General features: G+C 42.2%; 2 protein-coding genes across 4 annotated transcripts in view; one reads left to right on the plus strand and one right to left on the minus strand.

The window, feature by feature from the left end:
* itih6 (inter-alpha-trypsin inhibitor heavy chain family member 6) overlaps positions 1-6,889 on the plus strand; it is a 23,477-nt gene extending 16,588 nt beyond the window's left edge. For 2 of the 3 annotated variants that reach the window (XM_086032419.1, XM_086032434.1), the window contains 8 exons: positions 542-574; positions 672-689; positions 765-812; positions 888-917; positions 1,002-1,094; positions 2,600-2,713; positions 3,670-4,053; positions 4,398-6,889. In XM_086032419.1, the coding sequence (XP_085888545.1) occupies positions 542-574; positions 672-689; positions 765-812; positions 888-917; positions 1,002-1,094; positions 2,600-2,713; positions 3,670-4,053; positions 4,398-4,648 (971 nt within the window). In that variant the 3' untranslated portion in view covers positions 4,649-6,889. The remainder of the gene's footprint in view (positions 1-541; positions 575-671; positions 690-764; positions 813-887; positions 918-1,001; positions 1,095-2,599; positions 2,714-3,669; positions 4,054-4,397) is intronic. The other variant, XM_086032427.1, reaches the window with a different exon arrangement.
* Positions 6,373-17,819, minus strand: gdi1 (GDP dissociation inhibitor 1). Its single transcript, XM_086032446.1, has 11 exons — positions 17,514-17,819; positions 15,263-15,370; positions 15,067-15,166; positions 13,726-13,860; positions 13,447-13,645; positions 11,747-11,878; positions 11,576-11,675; positions 10,519-10,690; positions 9,754-9,898; positions 9,618-9,672; positions 6,373-8,964 (listed from the first exon to the last, which is right to left on the minus strand). The coding sequence occupies exons 1-11, from the start codon at positions 17,556-17,558 to the stop codon at positions 8,812-8,814; spliced, it is 1,344 nt and encodes a 447-aa protein (XP_085888572.1). The 5' UTR covers positions 17,559-17,819; the 3' UTR covers positions 6,373-8,811.
* Positions 17,820-18,789: the final 970 nt, after the last annotated feature.

Here is an 18,789-nt window from a genome sequence, read left to right on the forward strand (position 1 = left end):
ACACACAAATGGATAACATCACAATATTCACAGGCATATAACCTTTCAACTATGTGAAAAACGAGTTATAGTCAATATATAGTTCAATCTCGTGATCTTCTTTTCCTCCTTTCTTTTTTAAAGGAGAAGTCAACAAAAAAAATATTTACAAGAATATGTTCTACACGTCTTCACTAGTCTAAACATGGCATTCTAATTCATATTGTGTTTGTGGAATATGAGCAGCAAAATGACCACCCATTTTTGTCCATGTCCATCGGGCGGCCATTTTGCCACTTGCTGTCGACTAAAAATGACATCACAGTCGCTCAGGTCTCAAATAACGACCAATCACGGCTCTTGTTTCAGAAAACAGGTGAGCTGTGATTGTTCGTTACCTGAGCCCGGCCCCTGAGCAACTGTAATGTCATTTTCAGTCCACAGAAGTGACAAAATGGCCGCCCCCTGCGATGGCAAAAAACGGTTGGATTTTGGCGTGGTTAGACTCGTGCAAGGTGCATAAAACATCAAAGTGAAAGTTCTTTCTTTATCTTTCCACCAGATGTTTCCACCTCCATTCAGATCCAGAGAAAAGGTGAAAAGTTTTTTTCTTTGTCTTCATCAAAAATAGTGCACTTTGGTTCAAGACAGTCTTCTTTCTCATGTATACACATACATCTTTTATTAAACAGATATTGACCTTGTGAAAGGTAAGTATGATTAATGATTCTTAAGATGATAACGAATAATTTCTCATCATACTAACCTTGGTTTGCTTCGTCCAGACTACGATACGACGTATGACTACGACTACGATCTTAGCTATGATGCCTGTAAGTTGAAAAGGTCAACGTGAGACCATTCTCTGCTCTCTGAAAACATCTTTGCCTTCTTTTCTCTCATTTTAGGGGATAACGCTGCCGACACGGAATCTTTCGGTAGGTATCGCTTTCAGACGCTTGAATTGCTGAGACGCTGTGACAACGCCATCAGTACATGTAGAGTCTTGTGATTGATTTCAGCGCTTGGGAGTGAAGAGGATTGTCCTTTAGTTGAATGTCTTGTGCTTTTAGAACCTCCATCCAGACTGAGCGCTGAGCACTTCTCCTCATCAGGTGACCAAATCAAACCATTTATTAGCAGCTGCATTATACATCATTTATATTGTGCGTATGTTTATTTATTACTGCCGAAACATTAGATTTCCCTGACATTTCTTGTCTTGTCAATCCTTTAACAACCAATATCAAAAAGTTTGCATGATACATTGTCTTTGGGCATTTATAACAAAACTCAATAGTCAATAGCCTCTTTTAAATGGTTGAGCTGTCACTTGATGGCAAAAGCTTCAAATTAAGTTTAAAATAAAAATGATCATGCTAGGTGAAAACTAAAAATATAACTATAGTAATGTACTCCAAGCAAACTAACACAGTATTGAAAATGTTCTGGTGAACCTCTGCTGTGTTTTTTTTTTTATTTCATCTTTAATGCTCACAATATTACATTAACAGTAATATTAATGGTAATAATGAACTCTAATGGATACCAGAAATTTCAAGACACAGCCTTGGAGGCCTTTTTCTGCCAGATGCGGAAGTAGGTGGAAACTGTCCAAAATGGTTTCTACTCTTATACTGTCTTGGCACCACCCCTCAATAGGAGTGCAGCATAACCCGAACGATGTGTTGGTATCTTTACCTGTATATGTGTGACTCCACGGTCTTAAATGTGTGCTAGGGCGCAGATAGATGTGCAGAGCCAGGAAAAAATGTCACAGCGACACGAGGGCCAAGCTCAAGTCACCTATCTACTTGAGTACCAAAGAGGCCTAATCTCACGGCATACGTGTAGAAAAGAGGACAAAAAGGTTCAAGGGGTGAGGCCATAAATATCATGATGCAAATTTTCAGTGATGCAAAAAAGTACATTGCAGTATACTGTATACTAAACACAAACTGGGTATTGTGAAAACACCGCTCAAAGGTTTGGGCACAATTGATTCACTCTTTTTTTGTATCTTAATGCATGGAAATATCTCAGAAAATATGAAATATTACCATAGTGACTCATTTAGTCTTTGTATATGCAATACGACAACTTTATTTGAGTTCTTGAACAAAACGTGTTAAATAACACATCATTACTTTAAAAACTTTCTCGCCCTAAATGGATACGTAAGATACCCTTTTGTTTTTATTACACTCAATTGTTCTTTTAATTTTCTTTTTTTTTTTGTTTTTGATGTTTGTTTTTCATATTGTTCTATGTTTAAGATACTGTATACATTCATGTACAAGAAATGTAACTTTTTTCTGGAGTGATCGCTTGAGGCACTGTGTTTTGATTTGATGCTGGGAGTTGATCGTGCAACATGTATATCCACATTATTTTTCTGCCTGTTCATTAATATAAAGTTTAATAACAAAAAAAAAAAAAGAACCAACACTCTCACCCAAATGGTTGTGCTGACATCTATGCTAAAAGCATCTCTAGTCCTTAAAATTGAAATTAAAATGTGCTTTTTCAATGTGCTTTACTGATTGGTGGAGTAGGTAATTCAAGGGTTAGGACAAGTGCATGTTTGATTTTTAATTTTGCTTAACTACTTGTGTTCCAGCTGACGGAGATCCTCATTTTGTGCTCCAGTTGCCAAAGCAGCAACAGAACTTATGCTTCACCGTAGATGGTCGTGCTAACGATGTGCTAAGGCTGGTGGAGGACCCGCAGAGAGGTAGTTCATTCTTCAGCCATTCGCAGGATAATTCAGGGTTCTTTGTAGGCTATATGGGTCACTTTCACATCATTTGATAATAATGGTCAAGACGTCACAAAAAAAAAAAGGTTTTTCTAATTTTTTCTAATTTAGCATTGTTTTCTTTCGCCTTAGCTGTATATGTATAAATGTCTCCCATTCTGAAACTGCCATGCTTGAAGTTTTATTTGCAAAGTTATTGATGATTTAACATTTGAGGCTATAATAGCAAAGTCAATCGAGGTAAGTACACTCATTTTGTGGCTGTCCAATGTAAATGTCTCCTGAACAAAAGATTTCTTCAATGCTAACTCATAAAAATTGATATCACTAACTCATAAAAAATGATATCAACCTAAATTTTGCCACGGCTGTGTTGCTAGAACTCACTGACAAAGCCGACAGGTCACTTTCACAAATTCATACATAGCTCGGAAATAACACCATAAATGTTGCCTTCTGCTATTGCGTGAATGCCAAATAGCTTCCACATCCTTGCAGGTCAGAACACAGGTCCCTCTGGTGTATTGGAACAACATCCCAGCTCCCTCCAGTGGCCTTAGCTGTAAAAACTGAGTGACATAGGACCAATTGTACAAGAAAAAAGGAGCTCTTATGACATTAAAATGGAAAAGACATATTAAGCAATAGGAGAGAAATGCTACAGTATATATCCAAAATATTTCATTTGGGACACATAATGGGAAACACATTTTTGCTTATAAAATGTGAAAAATATAACTTTTTTTTTTTTAGAACAATTGTCACCCTTTGAATGATAACAACTGTCAATAATTCAAATACTCATGTCAGTAAAAATAATTTATTTTCAAAATAAAATTCAGTTTATTGTTATTGATCAAATGGTATGAAAATGGCCAAAATGATTGCCTTTTATTTTTGTGGGTGTATAACAAAGTCCGCAACCCTTTCAGGAATAACGGTGGATGGACATCTGACCGGAGCTCCGCCCAAGCGCGGCCACGAAAACCACTTCCGAACGTACTTTGACCGGCTGAGCATCTCTGCAGCCGCGGGCCGCTCGGGCGTCATCGCGATCACCGTGTCGTTGGACGAAGTGGCGGTCGAAGGCGAAGGGCGGGAAACCCTCAGCGTCAATCAAACGGGATCAGTGACGAGGCAGGGCGTGACGGTCGCCGTGGACAACCACCGGGGCTGCTGGATCAAGCTGGCCGAGGATGTTCACTTCCTGGTTCTCTTCCACCACTACAAGCATCCCAGCTACCTGCAGATGGCGCACTTGGGCTTCTACATCACGCGCGGTCGAGGGCTGTCGGCTTCCACTCGAGGCCTGCTCGGTAAGCTGCGACATGTTTGCCATCCCCCGCGACCCTTGTGAGGAGAAGCGGTACCGATAATGGATGGATGTTTGCCATCCGTTTTCTCCGGGGTCCAGTAACGGATCTAGAAAGTTTTACTTGGGTTGGCAAAGTGCTGGCAGGAGGTTCAGTCTGTGTGTGGTGTCGGATTTGCACCGGTCACAAAATAGTGTCTCAAGTGTATTCTGTATTCTAGTTGTGCATGGGATACTTGAAATTTCCAGACAGAAATGTATTCCAATTTCTATGGGAACCCAAGTATTGATTTGTTAGTTTTATTTGAAAAAGTGATTTCTAACATTGCATTTCCATTGTGACTGCAGGCCAGTTTCAGCACGCTGCCATGAGCGTAGCAGCTGTGAGCGATTATCGTCATAGTGAACGCAATGACGGAACATTGGCCCGGGGGGTCCTGAGGCGGGGCTCCCAGCTGCTGGCCGTCACCTTGCAGGACAAGATGCTGAAAGACACGCTACTCAGGAGACACGTGGACCAGTGCTGGGTGGTGCCCAAGCCGGAGGTAGAGCGACTGCTCGGTCAGCCGTACGCTAGCTATGTGGTGGGCGGCGTGTAATTGTAGCCCAGCGGACTCCGCCGTGTCGCCTGGCAACCGGAAGCCTCGGGTCCAAGTGGAGGTGACATTGTTGTTTAACAAACAAACCGGCGCTCGGCCGGGCTACGGCATCGTCACATTTTCTTAGTGACAGTCTGCTTTTCTGCGCGCAGCGGTAGAGAAGATGACAGACTGCATGCACAAATTCAAAACAAAGATATGGACAAGTGCCTTAACCATGACTGAACTGCATCATTTTAGCCAGGGCTTGACAAACCAGTCCAGGGGCTACATCCACCCCCAATTTGATCTTAAGTGAGCTGGACCAGTATATCTGTAACAGATTTTCCCACTGTTTTGGTGCAAATAATTACAAGTACTTCCAGAAAATATTCACATTCGTTGATTATTATGTTTTCCAAATCTTGCTGCAAATCATGAAAGCAATCTGAAATATGTTCACAAGAATTCATGCAGTTTCAATGTTTTTTTTTGTTTTTTTTAATTTCCACATGGAACTTACAGATCAAAATGGATCTATATAATGTATGTACCTTTTATAAAACAACTTTTGAAGATCTAGAAATCATTTTAAATTGACAGATTTTCGCATCGCTCTAGACAACCTCTACTAACTCATCGTTCACACCATACACACCCAGGTAGGAACTTTTCAGAAATGGGGTGCAGTTGTCCACCTACCTTGTAAATGTAGACATTAAAATGCATTGAAGTTGTGGCAGTGCATGAAAAAAAAGAAAAGGGTTCCACCAAACCGACCTCTTTTTTTTCCTGAAATTTAGGCATTCACTGAAATTTTGCAGTATTCATTTCTTCCAATATTTTACGGGGGTTGTTTTTTTTTCAACAGAACAGTAATGTTTGCAGTGCGCAGCGCAACAAAGACAGCTCACTTTGCTCCTCAGTATCTTTTAGCCTTCACATTTGCTCCAATACTGTCAGGCATTTCAGAATGTAATTTAAAGCAACGCTGTGTCATGTCAGTTTTTGTTGATTATGGCGGCGCCATGTGGACAAAAGTTTTGACAAAAGTCAACCACATTTCCCATTTTCCTGAGCTCTCGCTGGCCTGCAAGTTGGACTGAATTACATTTCTATTTCCAGTGGCTGTGTGAAAGATGAATAGCGATGACGTAATCAATCTAATTTTGACTTCGACTTCGGTCCTTATAGTGGTGGGAGGGAGTAAGTATGCCGTAAAGCAATTCGGGACATTTGTATTTTTTTTGTGTACCAGGGTTGCTCGCCCAGCATCCTCAAAGTTTCTTAGTGCCAGTAAAAACGATACAGCCACCCCAGGGCATGACAAAGTCCCATTCAACTACTTGTAAGTCAATGTTTCATCAAGAATTGTGAAAATGTTTTATTAAGGTCGACTTCTTGGCCGGTGCTGCTTTAAGTGGTAAGTGGTCATTTTAGGTAATCGTCAGTGCGCCCTCCAGTGGACAGAATTCTCAACAGCAGTTACATTTATTCTCTATGCCCAGGGGCATACCTCTGATTCCAAGCCGGTTGTTCTCCGGTTCACATGGTAGACAAAAAGTGTATTTTGTGCGGCAGCAATAACCATACCATATTGTTTTTGTTTCATCACAGAAAAATCACTCAATCGTAACTAAGTCAACATTTATTATGAGCGCTCCTGTTTTCTTGTTTTAGTCAACATGCATAAAGAGTATTAGTTTCCACCCATTGTTGTTATCTTCGAAAAGAATGGCAGACGATTTTTCCAGATTTCGCCATGTGCTTATTTTTTTATTTTTCTATCATTTCATTCATAGTTTAATTCATTGTATTTGTTACACAAGACATTAGGCATTGTTCACATACTAGTGATCAAACAAGGACAGTAAGTTTTCTACTACTCGGTCTATTTCTTTAGTCAATTCAAAGGGAAGTTGTCAATAGTGGGTCTCAAAGGCCAAACAATGAGAATTTAAACAGTACAACCACATGTGGGGCGTTTTTTTTTGTTTTTGTTTTTTTTCAATAAATAAATAAAAAAAACAATGTTATGATGTTATAGCACTTTATGCTGAGGAAGGCAGGGCAATATATTAATGAGGAAAGAGTATTCCAGTTATTTTCAGGTAACACTTGTCCACACACAAACAATGTCAAGGTAAACAATGAATAAACAGAGTGAGCGTGGCAAAAACACAAATGTTCACATTCGAACGTGGGCCGTTGCTAATACGGTTTTCTCAATCCAAGTGTGACACAGACATAGGAAGGAAGGAAGGATGGCTGCAGAAGGTCAAATGAAACGCATCATTGATCTGAGTTTGTGTATGAGCGCATTGCAGAACAAGCAAAATGACAGTACTGTATCGGATCTTTAACTTGAATAAATAGAGAATATAATTAAGACACGTACACCCCATGAACTCTTTACAGTGTTGCCGAGTGAGCGTATGCTAAAGGAAAAACAATTGGAGAGGGCCTAAGCGTAAGTGAGCGAGCGCCGTTAAGAGGGATGTAATGGCCCAAAGATTTGAATCAAACCCCAAATTAAGGCTTCAAGCAAATACCAGCGTGTCGGTTTGTTTGTTTTGGGGCGGCCCTTCTCTTAGGCATTGTCATCGTGGAGGCATCTCACTCTGTCGCCAAACTCACCCATTCACTACAGTCATGTCCATAAATATTTGGACATGGACACAGTTGTCACCTTTTTGGCTCTAAACACCTCCACGGTGAATTTGAAATGAAACCAACAGCATGTGTTTTAACTGGAAACCTTAAATTTGAGGATTTTTACAGCCAAGTCAGGTGAACGCCAGTGTAGCAATGACAACGGTGTGTATATGTGACTCCAACTTTGGAAAGAGAGCAAACATAACGGGACAATTGGCCTGAATCCGATAGAGCATGCATTTCACTTGCTGAGTTGGCAAAACGGAAAGCAAAATGGCCCAACCAACAAGCAGGAAGTGAAGACAGTTGCAGTCGCCAGGGATGAAATCCAGCATCTGCTGATGTCATTGATGCCTTCCACACTTCATTCTCTATGCAGGTGCCAAAGATTTGCAACCAAGTATTCAAAAGTCTTCAAAAGTTTGATTTGGGATTGTTCATTTGTCCCATTACTTTTGCTCGCTTCAAAAGTGGGAGGCACATGCATTTCATTTCAACCCCATTTTGGTGGTGATTAGACCCATAAAAGGTGCCAACTGCACCCATGTTTTAATGTTTAGGGACCTGCCTATACATTTAGCCTCCAAGCACTGAGCCGCCTCATTGACCTACGGGAGGGTTGGAAAGACTGGGACACAATCGGGCGTTTTCACTTTCAGCCAAAATTTCAGTCATCAAGTCACGCAAGAGTGAAACTTTCCACAACACTTGCTCACATCTTGTCACTTCCAATTGCCACAATCAAAAAATAGTCTCACCTCACCCTTGTTTACTCGCAACAGCATTTCTGCTCAAGCGCAGTTTGAACCTCGCCTCTGTAAACGTCATAACTTCAGCCAGTGAAAATGTGCACCAAACGCAAAGACAAAAAACTCTGGAATCCTTTAAAATGTTAGAACTACTTCACCGGTAAAAGGGATGTGACACGTTAACCAAATGACTCCTTTGTACGGAAGTGAGCGAAAAGAGCCAACCGGTTAGCTGGCCCGCTAGCGCACGTGGGAACACGACAGCGTGGCAAAGTTAGCACATCGGTCGACAGAGCCATTTACAGAAATTGCACGTCGTGGCGCCCAAAGCAAGAGTGGCGTGTAGGACGAGTGAAAGCAGGGCTGACAGGTGCCACGGTCCGGCCCGCGGTGTGCCGTCCCGTGTCGTATGCACAATACTACTGCGTGTGACTACGATGCATGCGCGAGAGCCTTCCGGAAAATTCTGCACAAAGCTGTTAACTGACATGAGAGAAAAGATGGTAGACAAAGAATGAAATGCTCCAAACCTGCCCTTTAAATGGACCTCTACTAACAAGATGTGATTATAGATTCTACAATGGAATGAAGGACCGTATCAGCCCTGCTTTTCGGTGACTGTGGTGTGTGTATGTTTGTGTGCGTGTCAGGAGAGAGGCGGGCGTACAAGGAACAGGAGGCAAATGGTGGCAAAAGGCGGGCACGGCCTTCATTCTAACTCGGCCATCCACCCCCTTTTGCCCCTTCGCAACGCCGCCGCCTCCCCCGGGAGCGGGCCGCTCACTGTTCGTCCTCCCCGAACACGTCGTTCTGTTTGCGCTTCATGTTTTCAAAGTCAAAGTCGCTGCCCGTCATGCGCTTGTAGATGTCCTTGATGTCGTTGCAGGTGGTCTCGAAGTGAGTGGTGGCATCGTAGGAGCTGGAGGCGAAGATCTGCCAAGACATGCGAGGTTATTGTTGTTGTTACGAGCAATAGATCTGGAGTCGCGACAATTCATCAAGTGATTGACAGCTAATCGTTTAGAGCACAGGTGTCAAACGCAAGGCCCGGGGGCCAGATCCGGCCCTCCGACATCATTTTATGTGACCCGTAAAGACCAATCATGTGTTGTCTTCACTGTTAACACAACGGATTCAACATGGGGGCTGGGGGGTGGGGGGGGTTTCGTTGCTCGTGAAAGTCGGCCGAAGTTTGCAGTCGGAATTGCTAACGGACGCTCTGGATTAGAGCCGAAATGGGCAAAACGAGATCGGTCTAACAAAAAACAAGTTTAAAAATTTTTTTTCCCGTACAAAAATTGTTATATGGCGTACACAATTTGAAATGATCAAAAAAAGTTGACAGGTATGCATCACTCCCACTCGTGTCATATTGCGCCATTGTTGAATTGGTTGTGTTTAATCAGTAAACAATACCAAATAAACATCAATTATCAGGTAAGAAACAGTGATGGTGAAAAAAAGATTTGTTAATCTTTTGTTAATGCAAATTATTTTCTCCGTTTATGCAATTAATTGAAGAAATAATCGATTGAAAAATCAATGCTAAAAATATTCGTAAGTGACATCCCTTGAGATAATCTCACCTGGCTCTCCGTGCCGTCATCCGTTGGCTCGTACAGGTCACTGATAGCCACAAACCTGCAAGAAACAAATCCCCCACGGTGATGCTTCTGCAGCCAAACGTCGATGTCAGGTGGTGACGGAAAAGGAAGGACTTACTTTTGGTCAATGGGCTCCAGCAGCTCAAAGGCGGGCTGGATCTCGGACTCGGGCTCGCTGGTTTCCACCGTGGTGCTGACAATGGCGATGTACTTCCCTTGAGCCGCCACGTTGTGGGCATAAGAGATCATGCACACGTAGATGTCTGCACAAAGACAGACCAGGACGTCTCAATAACGGATAGACGATTTATAGAGTACGTACATTTCACGCAAGGATTGGAGCTCAAAGTGCTTCACAGTAAAAAAAAAAAAAAAAAAAAAAAAAACATAAGAGCAATATTATAACACAACAAGAAGAATAAAACTACAGGAAAAAGAATATTTTTAAAACTAATCTGCTCTAGTGGAGACTTCAGCTAGAAATGTAATATTTGTAGAGGATTTACTAATAAACTAATTCAGGCGGTCATAAAATGAAAAAAATAAATACATAAAATTTGATACAAAAGGAGGATAGAGCAATAGTGCAGAATGCACTGATTAAAAACGGATGAAATACTCGCATAAACATATATTTTTAGCCTGTTTTTGAAAATATCTATTGAGGCGGCTTTCCTGCTATCTAAAGGTCTAAAGGCTGTGTGTTCCAGAACCCGGTTGCGTTTTTCAGCATCTTTAGATTTATAAGTGCTTGTACTTTAGCCACTTCTGCGCGGGAAGAATTATGTTTTCCTTTATCACCGTATTTATCACCGCTAATTTCCCCAGAATGGATGACTTCACAGTATGCTGCCATGCCAAGTTGAAATTGAGTGACGCTCACCAGAGTTGCGGTTGACCTGATTCTGAGGGATGATGATCTGGCAGGAGTTGGCGTCGTTGGTGTTTTTGATGGGATGGCTGAGGATGCAGATGACGCGGATCACCTGGCCCGCCTTGCGCACGCGGTCGGGGATGTAGCTGGGGTCGCAGATCAGCTGCTTGCAGCGAGCCACCTGGAGCAAAGTTGAGCCATCGTAAACAAGCGCCGAGTATGTAAAAAGTCAGTCGACACACCCCTGTTCAAATGCCGCGTTTTTGAGACATGAAAAAATAAGACCAAGATGAATCATTTCAAAAGGTTTTTCGCCATTAACGGGACCTTTAACTTGTACCACTCAATTGAAAACAAGTTTTTTATTTTTGCGGGAGCAAAAAATCAACTGAGATGATGTGGTTGCACAAAGTGTGCGCACCCTCTTATAAATGGGATGTGACGGTGTTTAAAATTAACCGGATATAAACACATTTTAAATAGGAGTAAGCGTACGCCTACCACTATTTAAAGTGGGAAGTCAACCCAAACATATTTTTTTCAAAAATATGTTCTCTGCAGGCCCATTAGTTGAAACAAGGCATTGTGATTAATATTGCGTTTGTGGAATATGAGTTAAGCAGTAAAATCCACCTGTTTATTAGCCATTTCAGGAGGCGGCCATTTTGTCACTCCTGTCCACTGAAAATAACATCGCATATGCTCAGGGCTCAGATAACGACCAATCGTGGCTCAGCTTCAGAAAACAGGTGAGTCGTGATTGGTCGTGACCTGAGCCATGAGCAACTGTGATGTCATTTTCGGTCGACAGAAGTGACAAAATGGCCGCCCACAGAGAGTGCTAAAAACGGGTGGATTAACTCTTTATTCCACAAATGCAATATTTATCAGAAAGCCTTGTTTCAACTAGTGGGCCTGTAGAGAACATATTCTGGAAAAAAAAACATGACTTCCACTTTAAGGTGCCTCAGCTGATCTCGTAGGCTTTCTTTTTTTTGAAGCTTTTGTGCTACCACTGACTAGTATTTGGAAGTGTCCGTAATTGAGTACGTCAGTGTCGCCATACCTCGCCTTCAGACTTGACACCAATCACATGGCCGCCTTCAATCACAATTTCATCCACTGGCTTGTTCAGCATGTAGGTGCCTCCGTAGATGGCGCTCAATCTAAGGAGAGCGACGAGGAACTGTTCAGACATCCGCACCAAAGAGCAGATAAACGAAGATCGTCACGACACCTGGCAAATCCCTGCGGCAGCTCTCCAAGGCCGTACAAGGGGTAGAGGTACGGGCTCCTCCCGTAACGCGCCAGCGACTCGCTATACAGTTTGATTCGGTTGATGGTGTCCAGGCAGGGGAAATCCAGGTACCTGACGACAAACACACACACACAAAAAACAGCTTGATGTCAACTTGAACTCCTCCACTGTCTTCACGTTTATATTCGTCAACTGGATTCTGAACAATAGTGAATATCTTTAGCAAAGCTGGGCAGTCCGTCCCTGGGCCGGACCGGTCGGACCATACGGCCCGGCCGAATGCCCATTTTTGGGGAGGAGGGGCTGGAGGTGACAAATTTAAAAAAATGGCTGGACTAAGCATGGCCGGAAGTGAATTTTAGTCCGGCCTACTAATCGGCCCTCATGCGTGTGACGTGCTCGCGAGGCGGCCAAATTTCATCTCAGCCTACTCGGTGAAAGGTTTCTTTTTAGGCTTCTTTCAAAACAACTTGTGTCCGGGAGTATATTCAAGCTGCGCGCAGCACTCAAGTATGGCACATCATGCACTTTCCTACCTCCGGAAATACGCCGCAGCAAAACTGCTGTGTAATGGTTTGCTGGCATGCTTTTATTTTGAAGGCCGGGAAGTGTGGAAAATAAGTAACTTGTTGAATGCTTGCAGACTTGTCGTCTGTTGAACCCAAATAATTATACAATACGACAAAACCAACCCCAGGGCTCGCAATGAAAGTTAGTACACGCAGTTGGATAAGTACGTGAGTAAGTAGCGTGTTTGAAGCGTGTCCACAGCGGGTTTGAATAGTAAGTTAGCCAGCTAACTGTCTTTAAATAAACCTCTTCCGTTAGCCCGCCGGACGGGTAAAAAAGGGTCAAGTTCCCAGCTCTGATCTTTAGGTATGTTTTTCTACACGTTGGTGCAGAGGAGGATTTATCCGTGAAATTGACAATTCTACATAACTGTAATAACAAAAAGACACCAGTGGGTGGCAGAGTGGCATCGCTTCCGATTTGACAGATTAGGTGGAAAATTGTATCTTCCCCATGGATATTGTCAGACAAACACAACATTCTGCGGGCCTTAAAAAATAGCCGAAATGTTCTAAAATGGCTGCAGGCAATTTGGGGAACTGCTTTGAAAATGGCTACCGGTGAATGATTAAAGGTCCATCAATCCATTTTCAACACCACTTATGCTGTTCAGGGTTGCAGGGTGTCGGAGCCAAGCCCAGCTGACTTCGGACACTCCCATTCATACTGCCCGTGAGTGGGAACTGAACGAGTGCACTGCTACAGCATCATGGACTGAGTTTAAGAGCCCATGGCGCATTTTTAAAAATATTTTGTCCTTTTATGGGTGTGCAAGATGATTTTGGTAGGAAAGGACGGTAGTTGCCGATATGTGGGTGTCTTTTGGCCGCCATATCTTTTCATTGTCTTGGCGCCGTTGAAATTCAGCAGGGCGGATAGCAATCCTGTCGTAGGCAAGTACCTGAATAACGAGTGTCAAATCTACATCACGACGCCAAAACCTTAACCACTTGTTGCCTTTCGCCCTTTGTCACCTATTGCAAACAATCTGCAAATTGCATAGATGTCAAATTTAAAACCCGGTCACGGCCTCATTGTGACCTATGTTATGCATCAAACTTTTTGGATGGAATGGGACCTTTAATCGACACGCATACGGGCGCTCTTACTCATCCGTCCTGTAGAGGGCGAGGGCGTGGCCGGTAAAGTCAATGACGTCCTGGCCCAGGTCAAACTTCTTGTAAACATCCCTCATGGTGGTGGTCTTGGGATCCACGCCCTCAAAGGTCTTGGGGTCGTTCTCGTCAAAGTTAGCCACGAAGACCAAAAACTTGCGGAAGCGGCGCTTCTCAAACATTCCCATCAAATCTGGAGATTTTAAGTGTCGGAGTTACCGATGAGGCGACGCTTGGCGGCGGTGCTCGACTCGGGGAGGGATTTTGGCTTACTCGACGCTAACGCCTCGGTCTCGGTGGATGGCACCTTGTAGATTTTTCCTCCCTTGTAGACGAAGCTTCCCTCCACCACTTTGAAGTCCAGGTACCGAGTCACTTCTGTGTAGAGCAGCATCTTCACCAGCTGACCTGCGCTCACGCACACAAGCGGATGTTCCATCGTCCCAAGAACAACATCCAAAACGAAATAACTAAAACGAAAATTGAACAAAATAAAATAAAAGTGAGAGCGCTTTTTAAAAACGGATACCTGGAACTACATTTTACCTTTATAAATTTAACTAAAACTAACTATAATTATAGCAAAACTGTACTTTGGTTTCATCTTTGTCAATTAATTTCATATATGAGCTTTCAGCATTTACTTGAAATGTACTTATTGATTATTTATTCTTAAGAAGCAAGGTCGAGCAGTCATTTAGGAATTGTAGTTTACTTCACTTTATTACACAGTACTTACTAGCCTTTTTTTTTTTATGTTGCACTACACAAATACACCATATATATAAAAAATAAAACCAATAAAAACTTAACTGAAATTAAGCATTTTCCAAAAAATTAAAAAAACCAATAAATACTAACAAACCCACACTTAAAAGTAACTCAAACTAACTGAATTTTAAAAAACACACGTTAAAACAAAATAAAAACAACCCTCGTGAGGCGAAATGCTAGCGAGAATGAGATGAGATATTTTGTTGATTTATTCATATGGTGCCTGGATAAGTTCAGCGCTTAAAAAGTGCCGTCGACATGTTTACATATCAATGTTTGATTGAACATGAAAAGTTGAAGTGAAAGAGCCACAGATGTGTTTGCACTACTGTTGTCATCTGGTTTACGACTTGTTGATTTATGTTCATGCCACACTTGTTTGGTAGAATTCTGTCAAGTTGTCATGGTGAACGCTTAAAAGGCTGCAAGACAAAGTGTTTGGTAAGTCAACAACTCTAAAGTCAAGTAAATAAAGTAATGTAGATATGTATACTTTCTTGCATATTCATTTCTTCTTTTTTTGCATTTACTTCAGCATAAACCTAACCTATATGACAAAAATATATATATTTGTATAATAAATGTAATATTGTTTATTGAAATACAAATTAATATTCTCTGTGTTTGTTTAAAAAAAAAAATGGGATGAGGACCTTGAATAAATAACCACATGTGAAATCGCAAACACAATAGTGAGGAAAAGAAATATTTTTCAAAATCATTCAGCCCTATTTGAGAAACAAGTGTTTCGAGTCGCCAATTAAACGAGCGCGTCAAGGCATCACCGCATCGCATCGGCTGGCCTGTTTCCACGTACTGTACGTACGAAGCCCAACTGACCGTTGGCCATGAGGAACTTGGGGATGAGGTCCACGTTCCAGTCGCGTCCTCGACCCATCGACTCGGGCGGACTGTTAGGGAGGCTGAAGCGCTTGTAAAGCTGAGGGACAGCACAAGACAGGTACGAATGCCCGCTGCAGATTGCGCAAAAGGAAAACACCGCGTGGCACATCAAACCTATCGAGGAGCCCATTACCTCTTCCAAGGGGGTGATGGAGGAGCTCTCGCCGCCGTAGTACGGGTTCCTGTCCATGTGCAGAACCTTCTTGCCATTCACAGACATGATCCCAGACAGAATGCATTCCTGCACAAAACAATCGCATGAAAACAAATGAAGCACGGATTTTCACAATACAATTATGGTACTCACGCTTTTTTATTATCATTATTGTTTAGGCCAGCGGGTAAATATGGTACACATTTAAAGAGTAAAGAGTAAAAATAAATGTCTTGCATATGAAGGGCCAACAATTAATCAATTACTGCAATCAGCAACGGATCAATTATCAAATAAATCAACAATGATTTTGATAACTGATTAATGGAATAAAAACCTTGTTTGACTTCCATTTGTCCAAATTCTCTAAATTCTCAACAATCCAACCCACAATAAATATGCACAGAATCCTGTCATCCTGCATGAAAGCAGACTGATTATCCTTGTGGCGTTTTCAAAATAAGACATTTGCAAACATCTGATATACTAAACAATGATCAGAATTCTTGCTGATTTTTTTGATCGATGTTAAGGACAAAACCAGGAACTGAATCGTCATCATATTATGTTTGTGCATTTTCTGCACTGTCAATTGGAAATAATGTCCTGCTTTTCAGTAAGGGGATGGAAATTAAAAAATGTTTTTCATCCGATTCATTGATTAATGGAACACATAATCAACAAATGAATTGATTATTTAAATGATCATTAGTTGCAGCACTAGTTGATATTAAAAAAAGAAATGGTCGTTTGATTAATTGAAGATGCTAAATTGTCCTTTTGCATAGGTGTTGAATGCGTTCCCGTCAAGTTGTACGCTTTCGGCGTAATTTGTACAGGTAGAGACACCTTTGCGGACATCTACGCCGTACATCATGAATCTGCCAAATTTCATTGCTACCGCCACTCTAGGTCAGTCCTCTAGGCGGGTCTACGATTCCGACTGGGAACTTAGCTAGCACCCCCAGACCGACCCCCCGACCGATAAATACTGTGTAAAATTATATATAGAAATGTTGTCCGTTCCGTTTCCCCCACCTCTCCCGCTCAGCGATACATACTGTTTAAGATTATATACAAAAATGTACGGGCAAATTTTTGTAAGATTCAGCACAGCCCGGGGCTGACAGGTATGTGAATGTGAGTGTGAATAATGTTTGTTTATCTGTATGGGCCCTGTGAATGGCTGGCAACCAGTTCAGGGTGTACCCTAGCTACCTCTCGCCCAGTCAGCTGGGATAGACTGTAGCACACGTCGCGGGACTTGTCAGGAGGATAAGCAGTACAGAGAATGGCGAGATGGATGTATCCACTGCGATCAGTAAATTGTGCACATTGAAAAGTGATTGATGTTGTTGAAATTTTTGTTAAGAAATGTCAGATTGCTCATATGATTTGCAACATGATAATGTTGAACAAATGCAAATATTTTCAGAATTTACTTGTAATTATTTGCACCAATTTATAGCGGCTTAGGCCATAAATATACTGGCCAATTTCAACTTCAGTTGGGGTGAATGTGGCCCCTGAATCAATCGCGTTTGGCCCCCTCCCCTGGGCGAACTAGCGGAAGTGATGCCAAATGAATACACGGATGAAGGGAGGAGAGGCAGGCTCGTGTGCGCATGCGCCAACTCAAGCTTCAGCAATTCTCTACTTTACTCTTCGCAAAAAAAAAAGAACAGGAATATTGTCAGCCACAATGTGCGTGTCATGATGACGTGTTCACACCAATCAGCACAGCGTATTGTCATAAAATGACTCGAGAAGGCTTTTTCTTCTCAAATGGACACTTTTGCGATTCAAATGAATGAAATCGAAATATCCTCAAAATGTGCATGAGGCTACATGAATGTCGTGACGTGACGTGGCGTGGCGTGGCGTGAAGCAGCAATTGGAAGCCCAGTGCAGTGGCGCTCCGGCCTGCAGTCGCGAGGAGGAGCAGCGGCGGCGGCGGCGGGGTGACGCCTAAAAGATGCTACAGGCTGCAACACTACACCCTCACGCACGCCAAGCCCGTCCCCGCCCGTCCACGCATCATTCCACTCCTATGACACGCACTTGAGCGTCCATCTGAGATTCTAAATGCACATTTTGTCCAACAATGTCCTCATATAACGAATGCACACTGCGGGAGGCTTTTTACGCTTCGGGCCTCAATGGCGCTGGGCAAAAGTAAAGGACGCTCAGTTGCAGCACTAGGATGCAAAAATGAAGCTTGACGTCTTACTGTGAGTCCGGTGCCCAAAACGATCACATCATATTCTTCGTCCATGTTGTTGTCTCGCCGCCTCTCCCGTCTCGCCCTCTTTTTTTCTGTGAGAAACGCAGCGAAGGGTCCCGCAGGGGAAAAAATGCCAGTGAATGTCCTGCTCTGGGTGCAGCCGCTCCGGACGCCTGGTTGGCACTTTAAATGTGATTTGTAATCATGAGATGAAGCAACGAGGAGTTGAATGAGTAAAGATGTCCACAGTGGATGTCAGTGGCGAGGACGACCAAAGATGGCCTAGACCCTGGAGCACTCGGGAACAGTGTGCGTGCCTGCGCGTCAACAAATAGTGCGCTCCCTCCCTCCTCACAATGGACTCAGATCAGGAAATGGCACGCCAACGTCGCCCCCGCCTGCGGTTAAGATCACGGTCGGATTCAGAGCTCGTATCGGAGTTTAAAAAGACCACAACACCTTATTTTTTTTATTGTTTTAATTTATGTTTTACCATTCCGTCCTGCATTTTTTTCTGTCCCTCCTTTCCAGTTGCAGGCGCAGTGTTATGTGGACGAAGGCAATGTATCCATCCGCCACCACAGCTGTGTGAGCTACTTTCACACACTTCCGCACAGAAAATGGCGAGAAAGCATATAAACTCGCAATTTGTTAAAGTTTTTCAGTGATTGTAGTGCATATGTGTATCATGGCCACGCGCGCGTGTGTGTTATTGACGTTTTGGATTTCTTTTTTGTTAGATTTTTGCCTTTAAATCCAAGTCAATTTGCTGCCAGAAATATACTGTAGCACCATGGACAGTCGCCAGGTGTACCTGGACGTCACACGTCCACAAAATTCAACTCCATCGTGTTTTGTTCTCAAGTAGAAAAAGTACTCGCACTCTCTACTTCAGTACAAGTATGGCTGCCACAACAGAACAAAAAAAGTTTAATATTTATGTGGATGGACAAAGTTTCACGTGATAACACGACAAGTTTCACATTTGAACGTGTTAAGTTTTCGTTTTTTCACATTATAACATACGTTTCACGCTTATAACATGGGATTTAACTTTTTGTGTAAAAATACTTTTTCTTGTAAAATAAAAAAATTATCATATTTACAATTTAATATTATTTCCCCTCATAATATTCCATTCTTTTTCTATAATACTTTAAAACAACTTTTTGAAATATTTTTTTTCTTCCAAGTTTTTTCCTCTTGATTTTTTTAAATTATAATGTGACTTCATTCTCATAAAATTTAAACAAAAATCTCACATTGCGAATTAAAAAAAAAC

This window comes from Filicampus tigris, chromosome 1, assembly GCF_054856515.1.
Source record: "Filicampus tigris isolate MCC_2025a chromosome 1, RoL_Ftig_1.0, whole genome shotgun sequence".
NCBI classification, from domain to species: Eukaryota; Metazoa; Chordata; class Actinopteri; order Syngnathiformes; family Syngnathidae; genus Filicampus; species Filicampus tigris.